This window comes from Bos javanicus, chromosome X, assembly GCF_032452875.1.
Source record: "Bos javanicus breed banteng chromosome X, ARS-OSU_banteng_1.0, whole genome shotgun sequence".
NCBI classification, from domain to species: Eukaryota; Metazoa; Chordata; class Mammalia; order Artiodactyla; family Bovidae; genus Bos; species Bos javanicus.
The window spans coordinates 84290712-84312675 of NC_083897.1; the positions used below are offsets into that span (position 1 = coordinate 84290712).

The following is a 21964-nucleotide window of genomic DNA, read 5'->3' on the forward strand; positions in this document are numbered from 1 at the left end:
GCTCTGATAATCTTGGATTGTCTATATTCAACTATCTATCCAATTTTTGAGACAGTTGTTTTTCCTTTGACTTCAGTGGTGTGTTGGTTCTAAGAAGAGTAGTTGATTCACAGTTTAGCTTTTCCTTGTATGAGGATGAGCACAATAACTTCCAAGCTTCTTATTTGTTAGGCCAGAAACCGGATATCGTGCATCAGTCACTTTTTCTATCTTGGCTTCATGTTCCCTATTTGTAAAATAAAGGGATAAGATCACTGCTTGGTAGCATAATTCTCTTCCAGCCCTAGCATTCTGTTGCATCCATAAACACTGACTTGCACGAATGACTATGCCAATATGTGACATTTATTACCCTTCTTCTTTAGGCAGACCTCCAGGTGGACAAGGAAAGGCACAATTTCTTTGAGTCATCCCTCGATTATGTTTATCAAATACAGGAAGTTCAAGAGTCTAAGAAGTTCAATATTGTGGAGCCAGTAAGTTCTAATGATGAATGGTCTAAAAATATTTACCAAATGTCAAGTAAATGTAGAGAACTTTTATTATAAAATTGGAGTCTCGAAGAATATGAATATAGTCAGTTCTTAATAATGAATGTCAAAGAAATAGACACACTGGGTTGTGTTATTCTTGCTCTCTAACCAATGTTCTTTCACTCTTCCCCACCTTCCTTCCTCCTGCAATTTCTCTCTATAGCTATGATTTTTCTTTATATTTCTTTTCCTCCTCTCCTTTCTCCTGTTCCTTGCTTTTTCTGTCACCCTTCATTTTACCTTGTTCTCCTACCTTCCTTCCTCTTACACTTTCATAAGGTTTCTGAAAATACCTATCATATCCCAGACACTCTTCTGAGAATGCATGTTTCTTGCATTCAATGACTTCCCATTCTATTTTTACTTCTATCCTTTGAATATTTTTCTAATTAATTATCCTTAATATATTATAGAAGATGATGTACTGTGGTTTGATAAGTATTTTGATTTTTAGCAACTTTCTTTTTTATTATTAAAACAATGTAAAAAAAGTTGCAGAAAAAGCTAGAAAAAAATTTTAATATATATAAAAGAAATACAACATATCCCCCATTTAGAGATGATCACTGTTAATATTGTGGTGTTTACCCCCTAAATTCTGTGTGTCTGTTATATTATTTTGTCTATCTATTGTGTCTATGTACTTGTTGTTGTGGGTGTGTGTACACATGTGCATGTGTGTGTACACATATTACACATAAGCATGTATATCTGTGTACATGTTATCTGTGATCACAGCTGTATGTATCTGTATATGTACAAATTTATATGTAAAAATGTATAGGTACATTTGCAAACAAATATTTATTCATTTATCCAATAAGCATTTATTGACCTCTGTTATATGCAGGCACTGTGCTAAACACTGGGTATCGTACAGTGAAAAAGCCTCAGTTTCTGTCTTTGTGAAGACTACACTTTCATGGGGTGGAAAGAAGGATACACATAAATAAAATAATTTGTGTTATGCTGCTGTTGTTGCTGCTAAGTCACTTCAGTCGTGTCCGACTCTGTGTGACCCCTTAGACGGCAGCCCACCAGGGCCCCCCATCCCTGGGATTCTCCAGGCAAGAACACTGGAGTTGGTTGCCATTTCCTTCTCCAGTTTGTGTTATGGTAATGGCTAAAACAAAGAACAGGAGCAGACAGCTACTTTAGGTCAAATGGTCAAGGGGGATCTCTGAAAGTGTCATATAAGATGAGATCTAAAGAAGGAAAAGATAAGGCAATGCGAATAATGGGAAGAGAACTTTGCAGGCACAGAAAAAAACACATGTACATAGTCCTTAAGTTAGTAAAGAATGGTGAGAATGGTGTTAGTAAGTCCTTAATTTAGTAAAGAAAGGCAAGTATCACTGATGAAAGAAAAGGAGGGTGGCAGGAAATAATATCTGATAAGAAGGCATAGGACCTGTAGGCATGGTGAAGGGGTTAGATTTTCGTCTGAACTGTAGTAAACAAATCACTGATGTATATTAAATAGGATATGACATGGGCTGATTTTGTTGTGTGGAGAAGCTTGGAAGAAGACAATGTTGGAAATGAGGAAATGAGTTAGCCTATCCCAGTGGTCTAGGCAAGTGAAAATCTTGCTTTGGGTTAGGGTGGTGGTAGTAGAAATAGAAAAGAATGATTGGATTAGAGATATATTTTGGAAGTAAAACTGGCAGGGCTTAATGATTGGTTAGACTAAGATGTGAGTGAAAGAAACCAGAAAACCAGTCCATCCTAAAGGAGATCATTGGAAGGACTGATGTTGAAGCTGAAACTCCAATACTTTGGCCACCTGATGTGAAGAGTTGACTCATTGGAAGAGACTCTGATGCTGGGAGGGATTGGGGGCAGGAAGAGAAGGGGACAACAGAGGATGAGATGGCTGGATGGCATCACCACCTCTATAGATATGAGTTTGAGTAAGCTCTGGGAGTTGGTGATGGACAGGGAGGCCTGTTGTGCTGCAGTCCATGGGGTCGCAAAGAGTCGGACATGACTGAGGCACTGAACTGAACATATGTATTAATACACACATATAGATGTGTTTGTATGCATATAGTATGTAAGTGCATATTTATATGTGCTTTGTTGTTTACTTTCTAAAATGAATTCAGTTCAGTTCAGTTCAGTCGCTCAGTTGTGTCTGACTCTTTGTGAACCCATGAATTGCAGTATGCCAGACCTCCCTGTCCATCAACAACTCCCAGAATTCACCCAAACTCATGTCCATTGAGTCAGTGATGCCATCCAGCCATCTCATCCTCTGTCATACCCTTCTCCTCCTGCCCCCAATCCCTCCCAGCAGCAGGGTCTTTTCTACTGAGTCAACTCTTTGCATTAGGTGGCCAAAGTATTGGAGTTTCAGCTTCAACATCAGTCCTTCCAATGAGCACCCAGGACTGATCTCCTTTAGGATGGAGTGGTTGGATCTCTTTGCAGTCCAAGGGACTCTCAAGAGTCTTCTCCAACACCACAGTTCACAAGCATCAATTCTTTGGTGCTCAGCTTTCTTCAAAAAGAATAGAGCAGTTTTTACTACTTCCTGTTACACTTTACTCCCTGGTGGCTCAGATGGTAAAGAGTCCTCCTGCAATGCAGGAGACCTGAGTTTTATCCCTGGATCAGGAAGATACCCTGGAGAATGGAAGGGCAACTCACTCCAATATTCTTGCCTGGGAAATCCCATGGACAGAGGAGTCTAGCAGTCTCCAGTCTATGTGGTCGCAAAGAGTCTGACACAACTGAGCAATCAACACACACACACACACACACACACATTACACTTTACTATTGCTAGTATTGAGCATTGATTTTTAATATGTTTGTATTTCACAGACAAAATTTTTATTTTGTCGTTGTGTATATTTGATTTTTATTGGAGTGAACATTTGAAACATTAAAAATATATTTTATTGATCATTTCTATGTCTTCTGCAATGTCCCACCCCCTCCCCAATACATTTCTAATTTAAAGATTGTTTTTCAAAATAAGATCCTTGGATATTTTAGCATTATGATATTGTTCATTATGATCATTTATCCATTTTTATTTATTGTTTTTATCAACAAATATTTGAGTCTCCTTCCTCAGTGGCTCAGCATTAAAGAATCTGCCGGCAATGCTGGAGATGCAGGAGACAGTGGTTCAATCCTCGGGTCTAGAAGATCCCCTGGAGGAGGGAATGGCAACCCACTCCAGTATTCTTGCCTGGACAATCCCATGGACAGAGGAGCCTGACAGAATATAGTCCACAGGATCACAAAGAATCCAACACTTCTGAAGTGACTGAACATGCATGTATTTATGAGTACTTACTCTGTGCCAGTCCTGAAGATATAAAGACAGCTATTCTCACATTGTACAGGAGACAGGGATCAAAACCATCCCCATGGAAAAAAATGCAAAATGGCTGTCTGGGGAGGCCTTACAAATAGCTGTGAAAAGAAGAGAAGTGAAAAGCAAAGGAGAAAAGGCGAGATATAAGCATCTGAATGCAGAGTTTCAAAGAATAGCAAGAAGAGATAAGAAAGCCTTCCTCGAGTGATTAATGCGAAGAAATAGAGGAAAACAACAGAATGGGACAGACTAGGGATCTCTTCAAGAAAATCAGAGATACCAAAGGAACATTTCATGCAAAGATGAGCTCGATAAAGGACAGAAATGGTATGGACCTAACAGAAGCAGAAGATATTAAGAAGAGGTGGCAAGAATACACAGAAGAACTGTACAAAAAAGATCTTCACGACCAAGATAATCACGATGGTATGATCACTTACCTAGAGCCAGACATCCTCAATGTGAAGTCAAGTGGGACTTACGGAGCATCACTACGAACAAAGCTAGTGGAGGTGATGGAATTCCAGTTGAGCTATTTCAAATCCTGAAAGATGATGCCGAGAAAGTGCTGCACTCAATATGCCAGCAAATTTGGAAAACTGAGCAGTGGCCACAGGACTGGAAAAGGTCAGTTTTCATTCCAATCCCAAAGAAAGGCAATGCCAAAGAATGCTCAAACTACTGCACAATTGCACTCATCTCACACACTAGTAAAGTAATGCTCAAAATTCTCCAAGCCAGGCTTCAGCAATACATGAACCTTGAACTTCCAGATGTTCAAGTTGGTTTTAGAAAAGGCAGAGGAACCAGAGATCAAATTGCAAACATCTGCTGGATCATCGAAAAAACAAGAGAGTTCCAGAGAAACATCTACTTCAGCTTTATTGACTATGCCAAAGCCTTTAACTGTGTGGATCACAATAAACGGTGGAAAATTCTGAAAGAGATGGGAGTATCAGACCACCTGACCTGCCTCTTGAGAAACCTATATGCAGGTCAGGAAGCAACAGTTAGAACTGGACATGGAACAACAGACTGGTTCCAAATAGGAAAAGGAGTATGTCAAGGCTGTATATTGTCACCCTGCTTATTGAACTTATATGTAGAATACATCATGAGAAACTCTGGGCTGGAAGAAGCACAAGCTGGAATCAAGATTGCTGGGAGAAATATCAATAACCTCAGATATGCAGATGACACCACCCTTATGGCATAAAGTGAAGAGGAACTAAAAAGCCTCTTGATGAAAGTGAAAGAGGAGAGTAAAAATGTTGGCTTAAAGCTCAACATTCAGAAAACGAAGATCATGGCATCTGGTCCCTTCGCTTCATGGGAAATAGATGGGGAAACAGTGGAAATAGTGTCATACTTTATTTTGGGGGCCTCCAAAATCACTGCAGATGGTCGCTGCAGCCATGAAATTAAAAGACACTTACTCCTTGGAAGAAAAGTTATGACCAACCTAGACTGCATATTCAAAAGTAGAGATTACTTTGCCAACAAATGTCCATCTAGTCAAGGCTATGGTTTTTCCAGTGGTCATGTATGGATGTGAAATTTGGACTGTGAGGAAAGCTGACTGCTGAAGAATTGATGCTTTTGAAGTGTGGTGTTGGAGAAGACTCTTGAGAGTCCCTTCGAGTTCAAGGAGATCCAGCCACTCCATTCTAAAGGAAATCACTCCTGGGTGTTCTTTGGAAGGACTGATGCTAAAGCTGAAACTCCAGTACTTTGGCTACCTCATGCGAAGAGTTGACTCATTGGAAAAGACTCTGATGCTGGGAGGAATTGGGGGCAGGAGGAAAAGGGGATGACAGAGGATCAGATGGCTGGATGGCATCACTGACTCGGTGGACGTGAGGTTGAGTAAACTCCGGGAGTTGGTGATGGACAGGGAGGCCTGGAGTGCTGCGATTCATGGGGTCGCAAAGAGTCGGACACGAATGAGCCACTGAACTGAACTGAACTGATTCCCACATTATGTTCATCCTATCCACATTTTGATTGGTTTCATATACTATCTGAAAAGGGTATTGTTGAATAAATTTGTTAGTAGTTCTTATTCTCTGGATTTGAGTCCAGTGTGAATGTTTAACGTAATGAAAAATAGGTATGTGTAGACCTATTTGTGTTTGCATTACTGCTTTGAAGACTATATTCGTTAAACACTGTGTGAAGTTTCTTTTTTGTGTGTCTTGTTTCCCTGTATTTGATTAATGTGAAGACGGTGGTGATAAAGTTGTTTTTATACATTTTCTCTAGGTCTTGGCCTTTCTTCATAGCCTCTTCATTTCCAACAGCTTGACTGTGGAACTAACACAGGATTTCCTCCCGTATAAACAACAGCTTCAGCTCAGTTTACAGAATGTGAGTTTTCCTGTGGGTTTCTTCACCAGTCTTTGCATTGCAATTGGATTTCATTCTCAATATCTTGACTTTAGAATTTTAGGTTATTATATCCCAGCTAATTTGTGAACCAACTGGTGTGGATCACAAATATTTCAGTGTAATAGATTGTTTTTACTCTTCCAGTTTCAACTATTCCCTGTCTTTGAGACTGACTGTTGTTCAAACCCACCCTTCCACCCACTAACACATCTATCCAGTATTTATTAAATGTTGCTAATTTGCTATATCTCTGCCAGATTAGAACCCATCGATGGGCTTATTTAAGTACAGGTCAGGTCTTATGGTAGTTAGTCAAGATACTCTCTTTGTAGGTTTTATTAATATGAATGCCCGTTCATCCCTTCCTTTTCTCATTACATTAGTATAGTTAAATGAATTATCTTGAAAGATTGTCTCAATCTTTCCCATGCTGTTTCTTATCAATGGGCATAGGCAGAGCCTTCCCTTACTTGTCTCATATCATTTTTCTCATTTAGTTATTTAACCCACGTTTAACAATTACTTAGGTATATAATGAACATATACCTTGTGTCAGGCATTGTAAAATGCACTGAACATACCATAATGAGGCACGTTTGTTTTTGTCTTCAGGGATTATTCAGTGCCTTAGAGCTGAGAGAGATAAACAGAGATACAGCATGATTACTTATGAAAAGTGCTAAAATAGAGTTAAGACGAAAAAAGTTAAAAAAGCACAGAGTATAGAATAATTGTTTGATACAGGAAAAGAAAGCACCACTCAGGTAGTGATTTTGGACCTGTTACATTGCATAAAATTTATAGATGAATTTTTGGATGAAAACAATTCATTGTTTAGGAGATTCTGACTTACACTTGTTTCTTTCTGGGTACTCTCTTTCACCAGAATGTGAGAGTTCCTGTCTTCTGCTGATTTACAATATATTTCTATAACTAGCTCAATTACTTAATCTTCCTGCAAATATAACTTGAAAAGTCTGAGTTTAGCAACAAATATTTGCATATATATATGGCTTCCCTGGTGACTCAGAGGTTAAAGCCTCTGCTTCCAATGCGGGAGACCCGGGTTTGATCCCTGGGTTGGGAAGATCCCCTGGAGAAGGAAATGACAACCCACTCCAGTATTCTTGCCTGGAGAATCCCATGGATGGAGGAGCCTGGTAGGCCACAGTCCACGGGGTCGCAAAGAGTCGGACACGACTGAGTGACTTCAGTTTCACTTTTACACACACATATATATATATATATATATATATATATATATATATATATATATATCAAACTCAGAAGATAATCTGCAGAGTGAATTCAACTAGGTAGGACAGCCCAGTTCAGCTTTTTCGATAACATCATGTGACAATCTTGAGACTAAACACTAAAGATTTATCTCTAGTGATTCTGATACACGCATTTCAAACTGTGTTTTGCCATTGTTTTTTAGTAATGTACTTTAAACATACTACTTCTTAATATTAGCTTTTCTTATTCATGAGCATGAAAACATAGGTTTTCTGTTGACCTATGTTCAAAGAGAACACACTCTCATAGCCTTTATTCTAATGGCCAGGGTTTGTTTCAGTGTCAAAGTAACCAGTAACTTTACTTGAGGCAGAATGTAGAAGCTGCTATGATAATATTGTCCTAGGGACCCTTCTTTATAGCCTTCCTTTTTGTAAGGCAGAGTTAGTGTGATGCTCAGAATTCTTAGAGCTTTTATTTCTTGGACCCTTTAGTGATTTCCATTAGAAAATGTCTCCCAGGTACACTGTTATTTACATTTCTCTCTCCCTTTTAGCCTTTAGTACTGTTAAACTATGCTAAATTGTTTTCTAGTTACTATGCCACTCGACACTTGTTTTTTGCTATGCTGTAGCACATTATAAAAGCTGAGGAAACTCTGTACTAAGTCTCTGATCATTGAATGCTTATTCATGATGATGGTGCTGATGATAATAATTATGATGATAATATCTTGACAGACAAGAAATCATTTCTCCAGTACCCGAGAAGAGATGGAAGAACTTAAGAAAAGGATGAAAGAAGCTCCGCAGACATGCAAACTTCCAGGACAGCCAACCATTGAAGGCTATCTCTATACGCAAGAGAAATGTGTGTGGGAATACAGGGATAGCCACTGGGTTTAAGTAGGCTGATACCCACTGCTACTTGGCCTCTCCAAACCCCAGGCACCCATATAGTTCATAGACCCCTTCCAGCTATACCTCTTTGGAAACCAGCCTAAGAACAGAGAAAATAAAAAGGAAGGCAAAATTAAAGGGGGAGGTTAAGGATTTGTATTACAAAGGCTGTGGGATGATAAGACTTAAGTTTTTCTCTGAAATTCAAAATGAGGATTGTTAATTGCTTAATGCTTTCAATGACTCTGACTTAGACTAAAAGGAAGGTAGGATAGAGGAGATATAAAATAATATTTATTATACCTATTATGTGCCAGGCATGGTGTTAAGTGCTTTAAATATACTACTTCATGTAACCTTTGAAAGCACTTTACCATACCAATATTCACATGAAGCCATGGAGGCTTAGAGAGATCACTAACTGGAAGTCACCTAACTATCAAGTAAAAAGGCTAAATGTAAAGTCAGGTTTGTGAAATGCCAAAACCTGTGCTCCTACAACTGTACCCTATACCTTCCATTGTCTTAGGATCACAAGGTTGCCTTTAAAGCACTACCCAACCATTGTGATTTCAGTGAACAACACAGTTGTTCATTACTAACTAAGGGAAATGGGTTATCTTATTCAGTTAATGAATATTTCAGAGGTTTAAGCTTCTCTGCCTCCTAATGTTATGCAAACCTGTATGTGCTATTTGATTTTCTTTTGAATTGTGATACAATATCTCCAAAGCCTGTAACTTGAGTCTCTGACCTAGTGAGTAGGTAGAAGAGACTATTCAGAGGTTACCAATGGCAAAACCCACTGAAATCCACAAACCATGGTATTTCAGCATTGGTATTATCATACTTTTCCTCCCTTAGAGCAGTCCACTTTGATGATTTTCAAAGGTGTGTTCTATTTGTCAGGTTCAATTCTTCACCTGTCCGTTACAAGATCTCTCAATCTCAGTGCTATTGACATTTCAGGTTGGGTAATTTTCTGTTTTGAGAGATCATCCTATGCATTATATGCTGTTTTGAAGTATCTATAGCCTCTCCCCACTTTATTCTGATAGTACTTCCCAACTATGATAACCTAAGATGTCTCTTGGCATTGCCAAATGTCCTCTGGGAGGCACAACTGCTCCTAGTTGAGAACCACTGCTGTGTTATACGAGGGGCAGAGTAATGAGTATGTTGTCTTGACTTTAATATCAACTAACTATGTGATCCTTCTATTCCCCAGTTTTTTAATTTTTCAAATGGATATGACATTCCTACTCAGTTGAATGTATGTTTACTAAAAATCCTTTTTCCCAGACAATGTGTAATGCAATGGGAGTACAAAAAATGGATCAAACTTAGTTTTTGACCTCAAGAAGTTTACAGTCTAATGAAGACACATGTATATTTAGAATTATAATGAAGTGTGTTGAGCATTACATTTGGAGAATATATCTATGGGCTTCACTGAGGAAGTGATATACGAACTGAAATGTGAATTAAGAGTGGGAGTTTGACAGGTAAAAAAAAAGGCAAAGAAAATTCCAGGTGTATACCATTGCATGAGTCAAGGCACAGAGGTGTGTGAGAGTGTATTTTATTTGTAGGGTCTTCGTTATCCAGGAAGAGTCCTGGTTTATATTTGTTGTCCATATACAATTATTAATAGTGCCCTGTTCACTATTAAATATGTCCTAAACTTGGTCTATCAGTTATATCGCCAACTATTTATTTGATAACTGAATGTAATTCAATGAGTCAGGGGCATAGAAGTGAGGGGGGGAAAAAGCCAAGTTGAAAAGCTAAATACAGTCACATTATAAAAGGCTTTGTGAGCCAACCTAAGGAATTTGGAAAGAATGGGAAATCCATAGGTGGTTTATAATAAGAGGAATGATATAAATAGAGATATAATTAAAAAATATTCTCTAACAAAAGAGTAGAGAATAGGCTAGAAAGGAGCAATCAGAGAAGGCCACTGAAATCATTAATTGGAGAAATAGTAAATTTTTGTTTTTCTTGGAATATCTTATAAAACAGTTTTTTGCCAAACATCAGAAATAGAGTCTTGAATGAATTCAACTATAAAAGGAGTGAAAAATGAGACATGTAGGGGATAGAATGAGCAGAACCCTACCATCAGTCAAATAGGGCAGGTTATAGGGAAGGAAAAGCAGAAGATTACAGATGTCCATAGCTCATACAATAAAATGTATAATGGGAGTACTCACAGCGAACACAGTAAGGAGAGTGGTTTGGAGCAAGCCAGAGCAGATGTGGAAAGTAGTTGATGAGGATTACAACAACCATATGTGTAGTGGGCTGGTGGTACTGCATAGCTGGAGCTCAGGGGAAAGGTAGGACTAGATATGGATCATGACCATGAAAAGTAACCTGTGCACAGGTTCTGTCTTACAGGTAAACTGACCATGCAGCCAAAATACTTATTCTGTCAGCTCACTGTTGCCTGTCTTTGTAGGGGCTTTGGGAATATCCTGGGTGAAATACTACTGCCAATATGAGAAAGAGACCAAAACGTTCACTATGACGCCTATGGATCAGAAGCCAGGTGCTAAGCAGCAGGTCAGTTCTTTTATGGGCCACATTTTTTTGAAATACATCTGTGACTGAATCTCAGAAAAGAATATATGTTGACTTCATGTCAAAGAATTGAGTCTACCACTGTCACATGAACCGATGTCTTCATATGTTTTCCTTGGCCTAAGTTTGCATTGGCCCAGATACTACCCAGTTGAGTGAAGAATCTCTGTTAATGATTTCAGGCCTTCGTAAAGTGCCTTTACTCTTTTAGATCATTGTTACAAGTGTCTATCACATTGTACAAAGAAAATTTACAAACAAAATATGGACAAATTGAAGGAGGAGAGTATTACTTGCTTTTAAGAAGGCTCTACTATGGATTCTTTAAAATAGTGTTTAAAAAGAAGCATTTTCTTTAAAGGAATATTCTGTCATCTAAATTTGAAATAACCTATATACTACATTTTATGCAATGCTCAAATGTCTTTAAGCACTTAATTCTTCTGGAAAGGCCTCCAGACTTTCCTCTACTCCCCAAAATGGCAACATGAGTTCGACACACTGACATGATAGTTCACTTACTATCATGAGGAGGAACTTGATACTATTATATTATAAATTCTATACTATTTTATGTATGACCACCCAGCTAAAAAATTAGTCTGTCATCTCACTTTTTCCCATCTTTGTATGGGCTTTGGGAACATACATACATAGGACCCTGAAGGTTTCCTAAGATAAAAGCTAATAGACTGACTATTCATATTCTAAAAGTAATATCACTTTAACTGTCTTTCAGACAGGGCCTTAGGGCATAATTAATAAAAGTTTCTGTTATTTAAAAATTGTTTACAAAATGGAACAAGGTTTACTTGTTAGCATTGAAAGTTGTGATGCATGAAGACCCAATTTCCATAGGCAGAAATTTGGAGAGTTTTGGGGCCATTGCTGGTGATTTCCAGGGAAGATTGCTCTTGTGTAGCTTGTTCATAGGACCATACTACAAAGCTACAGTGAACAAGACAGTATGGTACTGGCACAAAGACAGAATTATGGATCAATGAAACAAAATAGAAAGTCCAGAGATAAATCCACGCACCTAGAGACACTTTATCTATGACAAAGGAGACAAAAATACACAATGTACAAGAAACAGTCTCTTCAGCAAGTGGTACTGAGAAAACTGGCCAATTATATGCAAAAGAATGAAACTAGAAAAATTTCTAACACCAAACACAAAAATAAACTCAAAATGGATTTTAAGACCTAAATGTAAGGTGAGAAACTATAAAACTGTTTGAGGAAAAGCTGCTTTTCTTTTTTTGTCATTAACAAGAAATTTTGGGATTCTGCTTTGAATGTGGGTTAGACATGGGATGCACCTCTCACAGAGCATACCAAATGGGGTTTTCACAGTCTTCACCCATGTTTATATGTAGGTCAAGTTTCTCATTCATGACTTCAGTACTCTTTAGTTTCTGGTCTGCCAATTGCTGAAGAACTTTTAAATGTGGTTCCATTAAAGTGTGTTGTCACACAGAATTTGTTCCATTTCTGTGAGAAGTTAGCTTAAGTATTAATATCTGACTAACAAATGCTTTTAGGCAACCTGTAATCTCTTCCTTCTCTTTTTCTACACACATTACTTTCCAAACCTTGGACTTCAAAATTGCTTTCTTAGGTCCTACAACAAAGATCAAGCCACAGGCAGCAGATATTAATACTACTTTCATAGTTTCTTAATATCTTCTGCTTCTGTTAGGTGCATACATTTTCTGTACTTTATTGTGCCCATTTTTGCATGAAATATTCCCTTGGTATATCTAATTTTCTTGAAGAGATCTTTAGTCTTTCCCATTCTATTGTTTCCTCTATTTCTTTGCACTGTTCACTTAAGAAGGCTTTCTTATCTCTTTGTGCTATTCCTTGGAACTCTCCATTGAGATGGGTATATTTTTCCTTTTCTCCTTTGCCTTCCACTTCTCTTCTATTCTCAGCTATTTATAAGGTCTCTGAAGACAAGCATTTTGCCTTTCTGCATTTCTTTTTCTCGAGGATAATTTTGTTGACTCCCTCCTATGCAATGCTATGAAACTCTGTCCATAATTAGAGATGCCAAGGGAACATTTCATGAAAGATGGGCATAATAAAGGAGAGAAATGGTATGGACCTAACAGAAGCAAAAGATATTAACAAGAGGTGGCAAGACTGCACAGAAGAACTATACAAAAAAAGGTCTTAATGACCCAGACAACCGCAATTGTGTGGTCATTCACCTAGAGCCAGCCTACCTGGAGTGTGAAGTCAAGTACACCTTCAGAAGCATTACTACCAACAAAGCTAGTGGAGGTGAGGGAAATCCACCTGAGCTATTTCAAGTCCTAAAAGATGATGCTGTTAGAGTGCTGCACTCAATATGCCAGCAAATTTGGAAAACTCAACAGTGGCCACAGGACTGGAAAGGTCAGTTTTCATTCCAGTCCCAAAAAAGGGCAATACCAAAGAATGTTTAAATTACCTCACAGCTGTACTCATTTCACATGCTAGCAAGGTAATGCTCAAAATCCTTCAAGCCAGGCTCCAACAGTACATGAATTGAGAACTTCCAGTTGTACAAGCTGGGTGTAGAAAGGGCAGAGGAATGAAAGATTAAATTGCGAGCAACCATTGGATCATTGGAAAAGCAAAGGGATTCCAGAAAAGCATAAAAAAAGCAAAAGAGATTCCAGAAAAGCATAGAAAAAGCAAAGAGATTCCAGAAAAACAACTACTTCTGCTTCATTGAATACACTAAAGCCTTTGTGTGAATCACAGCAAACTGGAAAATTCTTACAGAGATGGGAATACCAGACCACCTTACCTGCCTCCTGAGAAAACTGTATGCAGGTAAAGCAGCAACAGTTAGAACTGGACACGGAACAACAGACTGGTTTAAAATTGGGAAAGGAATATGTCAAGGTTATATTGCCACCATGTTTATTTAACTTCTGTGCAGAAGTACATCATGTGAAATGCTGGGCTGGATGAAGCACAAGCTGGAATCAACATATACTGGAGAAATATCAATGACCTCAGATAGGAAGATGGCACCACCCTAATGGCAGAAAGTGAAGAGGAACTAAAGAGCCTCTTGATGAAGGAGAAAGAGTAGAGTGAAAAAGCTAGGTTAAAACTCAACATTCAAAGAGCAAAGATCATGGAATCTGGTCCTGTCATTTCATGGCAAATAGATGGGCAAACAATAGAAACAGTGACAGACTTTATTACCTTGGGCTCAAAAATCACCGTGGATGGTGACTGCAGCCAAGAAATTAACACACACTTGCTCCTTGGAAGAAAAGCTAGACAACATATTTGCTGACATATTGAGGGCAGCACTTTCACAGCATCATGTTTTAGGATTTGAAATAGTTCAACTGGAATTTCATCACCTCTACTAGCTTTGTTCATAGTGATGCTTCCTAAGGCCCACTTGACTTTGCATTCCAGGATGTATGGCTGTATGTGAGTGATCACACCACTGTGGTTATCTGGGTCATGAAGTCCCAGATAGCTTTTTGTATAGTTCTTCTGTGTATTCTTGCCACGTCTTCTTAATATCTTCTGCTTCTGTTAGGTCCATACAATTTCTGTCCTTTATTGTGCACATCTTTTCATGAAATGTTCTAATTTTCTTCTAGAGAGATCTCTAGTCTTTCCCATTCTATTGTTTTCCTCTATTTCTTTGCATTGATCACTGAGGAAGGCTTTCTTATCCTTCATGCTATTCTTTGGAACTCTGCATTCAAATGGGCATATCTTTCCTTTTCTCTTTTGCCTTTCACTACTTTTCTCAGCTATTTGTAAGGCCTCCTCAGACAACCATTTTGCCTTTTTGCATTTCTTTTTCTTGGGGATGGTCTTGATCACTGCCTCCTGTACAATGGCACAAACCTCTGTCCTTAGTTCTTCAGGTACTCTGTCTATCAGATCTAATCCCTTGAATCTATTTGTCACTTCCACTGTATAATTGTAAGGGATTTGATTTAGGTCATTCCTGAATGGTCTAGTAGTTTTCCAAACTTTCTTCAATTTAAGTCTGAATTTGGCAATAAGGAATCCATGATCTGAGCCACAGTTAGCTCCCGGTCTTGTTTTTGCTGATTGTATAGAGCTTCTCCATCTCTGGCTATAAAGAACATAATCGATCTGATTTTGGAATTGACCATCTGGTGAGGTCCATGTGTAGAGTCTTCTCTCCTGTTGTTGGAAGAGGGTATTTGCTATGACCAGTGTGTTCTCTTGGCAAAACTCTATTAGCCTTTTCCCTGCTTCATTTTGTACTCCAAGGCCAAATTTGCCTGTTCTCCAAGTATCTTTTGACTTTCTACTTTTGCATTCCAGTCCTCTATAATGAAAAGAACATCTTTTTTGGTTGTAAGTTCTAGAAGGTCTTGTAGGTCTTCATGGAACTTTTCAGCTTCTTCAGCATTACTCGTCGGGGTATAGACTTGGATTACTGTGATATTGAATGGTTTGCCTTGGAAATGAACAGAGATCATTCTGTCATTTTTGAGATTGCATCCAAGTACTGCATTTTGGACTCCTTTGTTGACTATGATGGCTACTCCATTTCTTCTAAGGGATTCTTGCCCATAGTAGTAGATATAATGATCATCTGAGTTAAATTTACCCATTCCAGTCCATTTTAGTTCACTGATTCCTAAAATGTCAGTGTTCACTCTTGCCATCTCCTGTTTGACCTCTTCCAATTTGCTTTAATTCATGGATCTAGCATTCCAGATTCCTATTCAGTATTGCTCTTTACAGCCTCGGACTTTACTTCCATCATCAGTAACATCCACATCTGGGTGTTGTTTTTGCTTTGGCTCTGTCTCTTCATTCTTTCTGAAGTTATTTCTCTACAGATCTGCAGTAGCATATTGGACATGTACTGACCTAGGGAGTTCATCTTTTAGTGTTCTATATTTATTTCAAATACTAAAAGATGGTGCTGTGAAAGTGCTGCACTCAATATGCCAGCAAATGTGGAAAACTCAGCAATGGCCACAGGACTGGAAAAGGTCAGTTTTCATTCCAATCCCAAAGAAAGGCAATTCCAAAGAATATTCAGTCTACTACATGACTGCACTCATCTCACATGCTAGCAAAGTAATGCTTAAAATTTTCCAAGCCAGGCTTCAACAATACATGATCCGTGAACTTCCTTATGTTCAACCTGAATTAGAAAATGTAGAGGAACCAGAGATTAAATTGCCAATATCCATTGGACCATCAAAAAAGCAAGAGAGTTTCAGAAAACCATCTACTTCTGCTTTATTGACTCTGCCTAACCCTTAGACTGTGTGGATCACAACAAACAGTGGAGAATTCTTCAAGAGATGGGAATACCAGACCAACTGACCTGCCTTCTTAGAAATCTGTATGTAGGTCAAGAAGTAACAGTTAGAATGGGACATGGAAGAACAGACTGGTTCCAAATCGGGAAAGGAGTATGTCAAGGCCGTATAATATCACCTGGCTTATTTAATTTATGTGCAGACTACACCATGCGAATTGCTGGGCTGGATGAAGCACAAGGTGGAATCAAGTTTGCCAGGAGAAATATCAAGAACTTCAGATATTCAGATGATACCACCCTTATGGCTGAAAGCAGAGAACTAAAGAGTGTCTTGATGAAAATCAAAGAGGAGAGTGGAAAAGTTTGCTTGAAACTCAACGTTACGAAAACTAAGATCACGGCATCTGGTCCCATCACTTCATGGCAAATAGATGGGGAAACAACGGAAACAGTGGCAAACTTTATTTTTGCTGCTGCTGCTGCTAAGTCGCTTCAGTCATGTCTGACCCTGTGTGACCCCATGGGGCTCCAAAATCACTGCAGATGATGACTGCAGCCATGAAATTAAAAGACCCTTGCTTCTTGATAGAAAAGCTATGATCAACCTAGACAGCATATTAAAAAACAGAGACATTATTTTGCCAACAAAAGTCCATCTAGTCAAAGTTATGGTTTTTCCAGTAGTCATGTATGGAAAAGGCGATGGCACCCCACTCCAGTACTCTTGCCTGGAAAATCCCATGGATGGTGGAGCCTGGTGGCCTGCAGTCCATGGGGTCGCTAAGAGTCGGATATGACTGAGCGACTTCACTTTCACTTTTCACTTTCATGCATTGGAGAAGGAAATGGCAACCCACTCCAGTGTTCTTGCCTGGAGAATCCCAGGGACGGGAGAGCCTAGTGGGCTGCCTTCTATGGGGTCACACAGAGTTGGACACAACTGAAGTGACTTAGCAGCAGTAGTCATGTATAGATGTAAGAGTTGGACTATAAAGAAAGCTGAGTGCTGAAGAATCGATGCTTTTGAACTGTGGTGCTGGAGAAGACTCTTGAGAGTCTCTTGGATTGCAAGGAGATCCAACAAGTCCATCCTAAAGGAAATCAGTCCTGTTTATTCATTGAAAGGACTAATGCTGAAGCTGAAACTCCAATATTTTGGCCTTCTGATGTGAAGAACTGACTCATTGTAAAAAACCCTAATTTGGGGAAATATTGAAGGAGGAAAGAGAAGAGATAGACAGGGGATGAGATAGTTGGATAGCACCACCGAGTCCAATGGACATGAATTTGAGTAAGCTCCGGGAATTGGTGGTGGACAGGGAAGCCTGCATGCTGCAGTCCATGGGGTTGAAAAGAGTCAGACACGACTGAGCTACTGAACTCAATTGAACTGAGACAGCATATTAAAAAGCTGAGACATTTATTTGCTGACAAAGGTCCCTATAGTCAAAGCTATGGTTTTTCCAGTGGTCATGTATAGATGTGAGAGTTGAACCATAAAGAAGGCTGAAAACTGAATTTTATGATTTCAAACTGTGTTGCCGGTGAAGACTCCTGAGAGTCTCTTGCAATTCAGAGATCAAAACAGTCAACCCTTAAAGAATCAACTCTGAATACTCATTTGAAGGACTGATGCTGAAGCTGAAGTTCCAGTACTTTGGCCACCTGATGGGAAGAGTCAACTCAATTGAAAAGACCCTGATGCTGGGAAATATTGAGGGTAGAAGGAGAATGGGGTGACAGTGGGTGAGATATTTCGATGGCATCATCTACTCAGTGGACGTGAGTTTGAGTTAAATCCAGGAGATAATGAAGGACAGGGAAGCCTAGTGTGCTGCAGTCCATGGGGTTGCAAAGAATTGGATACGTGAGTGACTGAACAACAACAACATAGCTTCTTAGCAGATTAGAGCAAGCCCTTCTTTTACTTGTTTTTTCCCTCTGCCCTTTTAATTGAATTATTTGCATTCCTTTTGATGATAGTCATTCAGACAGATGTGAGGTGAAACTCACTCTGGTGAAAGCTCATTCACCCGATGATTAGTGATACTGAACATCTTTTAATGTTCCTGTTGGCCATTTGTTTGTTTGTTTGTTTGTTTTCAAAAAAATTAGTTCCCTTGTGCACTCTTTAATATTTTCTTTGATTTTGAATTTTATGAGTTTCCTGTATATTTTGCCTATTTACCCTTTATCAGGTATATCATTTACACATATTTCCTCCCATTCAGAAGGTGGCTTTTTCATTTTGTTGATAGTTTCCTTTGCCTTGCAAAAGCTTTTTAGGTTGAGGAAGTCCCATTTGTTTATTTTTGCTGTTGTTAATTTTTCCTGAGAAGATTAAAAAACAAACAAACAAACAAACTGGGATGACCCTAAGGGATGGGTTGGGGAGGCAGGTGGGAGGGAGTGTCAGGATGGGGAACACATGTACACTCATGGCTGATTCATGTCAATGTATGGCAAAAACCACTACAATATTGTAAATAATTAGCCTGCAATTAAAATAAATAAATTAACAAAACAAAAAATATTGCTAAAGCCCAATGTCAGAGAGAACTGCCTATGTTTTCTTCTAGGATTTTTATGCTTTCAAATTCTCCACCTGAGTCTTTCATTCATTTTGCATTTAATTTTGTTTACAGTGTGAAAAATAGTCCAGTTTAATTATTTCGCATGTAGCTGTCCAGGTTCCCAACACCATTTACTAAAGAGAATATTTATTTCCCATTGTATATTCTTGCATTCTTTGTCACAGAATAATTGGACTGTATAAGTGTGGATACTTTCTGTTCTCTGTGTTCTGTTGCACTGATTTTTGTGTCTGTTTTTATGCCAGAAAAATATCGTTTTGATTATTCAGCATGCATTTGTAGTTGGTCATTTGTGTTCAGCCCTTTGCATCCCCATGTACTGTAGCCCACCAGGCTCCTCTACTGTGGGATTTTCCAGACAGGAATACTGCAGTGGGTTGCCATTTATCTTTATAGTATAGTTTGAAATCAGGGAGTATGTTAACTTCAGCTTTGTTCTTCCTTCTCAAAATTGTTTTAGTTATTCAAGGTCTTTGCATGTACATACAAATTTTAGAATTACTTGTTGTAGTTATGTGAAAAATGGCATTGCTATTTTGATATTAATTACATACAATCTGTAAATTACCTTGGATCATATGGTCATTTTAATAATATTAATTCTTCTAATCCACGAGTATGGAGTATCTTTCCATTTGTTTGTATCATCTTCAGTTCCTTTCCTTAGTGCCTTATACTTCTCTTGAGTACAGGTATTTTACCTCCTTAGATTATCTCTAGGTTTTTTATTCTTTTTTATGTGATTGTAAATTGTTTTATTAGTTTCTCTTTCTGACAGTTTGTTTCCAGTGTGCATAATTGCCACAGATTTCATTTTAAAGTATTTATTTTTAATTGAAGGATAATTGCTTTACAATTTTATGTTGGTTTCTGCCATACATCAACATGAATCACCCATAGGTATACCTACGTCCCCTCCCTTTTGAACCTCCCTCCCAGCTCCCACCCCATCCCAACCCTCTAGCTTATCACAGAGCACCCATTTCAGGTCACTGAATCATACAGCAAATTCCCACTGGCAATCTATTTTATAAGACCTTATAGAACTAACACCCAAAAAAGATGTCCTTTTCATTATAGGGGACTGCAGTGCAAAAGTAGGAAGTCAAGAGATACCTGGAATAACAGAAATATTTGGTCTTGGAATACAAAATGAAGCAGGGAAAAGGCTAACAGAGTTTTGCAAAAAGAACACACTGGTCATAAAAAATCACCCTCTTCCAACAACACAAGAGAAGACTCTACACCTGGACATCACCATATGGTCAATACCAAAGACAGATTGGTTATATTCTTAGTAGCCAAAAATGGAGAAGCTCTATACAGTCAGCAAAAACAAGATTGGGAGCTGACTGTGGCTCAGACCTTGGATTCCTTATTGCTAAATTCAGACTTAAATTGAAGAAAGTAGAGAAAACCACTAGACCATTCAGGAATGACCTAAATCAAATCCCTTATGATTATACAGTGGAAGTGACAAATAGATTCTAGGGATTAGATCTGATAGACAAAGTACCTGAAGAAATATGGACAGAGGTTTGTGACATTGTACAGGCGGCAGTTATCAAGACCATCCCCAAGAAAAAGAAATGCAAAAAGTCAAAATTGTTATCTGAGGAGGCCTTACACATAGCTGAGAAAAGAAGAGAAGTGAAAGGCAAAGGAGAAAAGGAAAGATATACCCATTTGAATGCAGAGTCCCAAAGAAAGCCTTCCTCAGTGATCATGCAAAGAAATAGAGAAAAACAACAGAATGGGAAAGACTAGAAATCTCTTCAAGAAAATTAGAGATACCTAGGAAGTATTTCATGCAAAGATGTGCACAATATAGGACAGAAATTGTATGGAGCTAACAGAAGCAGAGATATTAAGAAGAGGTGGCAAGAATACACAGAAGAACTATACAAAAAATATCATCATGACCCAGATAACCACAGTGGTGTGATCAGTCACCTAGAGCCAGACATCCTGGAATGTGAAGTGAAGTGGGCCTTAGGAAGCATCACTGTGAACAAAGCTAGTGGAGGTGATGGAATTCCAGTTGAGCTATTACAAATCTTAAAAGATGATGGTGTGAAAGTGCTGCATTTAATATGCCAGCAAATTTGGAAAACTCAGCAGTGGCCACAGGACTGGAAAAGGTCAGTTTTCATTCCAATCCCAAAGAAAGGCAATGCCAAAGAATGCTCAAACTACCACACAATTTCACTCTTCTCACATGCTAGCAAAGAAATAGTGAAAATTTTCCAAGCCAGGCTTCAACAATACATGAACCATGAACTTCCAGATATTCAAGGTGGATTTTGAAAACTCAGAGGAACCAGAAATCAAATTCCCAACATCTGTTGGATAATTGAAAAAGCACGAGAGTTTCAAAAAAAAATCTACTTCTGCTTTATTGACTATGCCAAAGCCTTTGACTCTGTGGATCACAATAAAGTATGGAAAATTGTTAAACAGATGGAAATACCACACCACATGACCTTCCTCCTGAGAAATCTGTATGCAGGTCAGGAAGCAACAGTTAGAACTGGACATGGCACCAGAGACTGGTTCCAAATCAGGAAAGGAGTACGTCAAGGCTGTATATTGTCACCTTGCTTATTTAACTTTTATGCAGAGTACATCATGCAAAGTGCTGTACTGGATGAAGCACAAGCTGGAATCAAGATTGCCAGGAGAAATATCAATAACCTCAGATATGCAGATGACACCACCCTTATGGCAGAAAGTGAAGAAGTAAAGAGTCTCTTGATGAAAGTGAAAAAGGAGAGTGAAAATGTTGACTTAAAGCTCAACATTCAGAAAACTAAGATCACGGAATCCAGTCCCATTACTTCATAGAAAATAGATGGGAAAACAGTGGAAACAGTGACAGACTTTATTCTTTCAGGCTCCAAAATCACTGCAGATGGTGACTGCAGCCATGAAATTAGAATACAGCTTGCTCCTTGAAAGAAAAGCTATGACTAACTTAGACATCTTATTAAAATACAGAGATGTTACTTTGCCAACAATGGTACATCTAGCCAAATCTATGGTTTTTCCAGTAGTCATGTACGTATGTGAGAGTTGGAGTATAAAGAAAACTCAGTGCTGAAGAATAGATGCTT

The 21964-nt window shown here is 38.6% G+C and overlaps 1 protein-coding gene across 5 annotated transcripts in view; it reads left to right on the forward strand.

Annotated features, from left to right (window-relative positions):
• OPHN1 (oligophrenin 1) overlaps positions 1–21964 on the forward strand; it is a 635000-nt gene that overhangs the window by 335715 nt on the left and 277321 nt on the right. For all 5 annotated transcript variants that reach the window (XM_061409853.1, XM_061409851.1, XM_061409855.1 and 2 more), the window contains 4 exons: positions 366–476; positions 6127–6231; positions 8232–8361; positions 10855–10958. In XM_061409853.1, coding sequence (XP_061265837.1) covers positions 366–476; positions 6127–6231; positions 8232–8361; positions 10855–10958 — 450 coding nt within the window. The remainder of the gene's footprint in view (positions 1–365; positions 477–6126; positions 6232–8231; positions 8362–10854; positions 10959–21964) is intronic.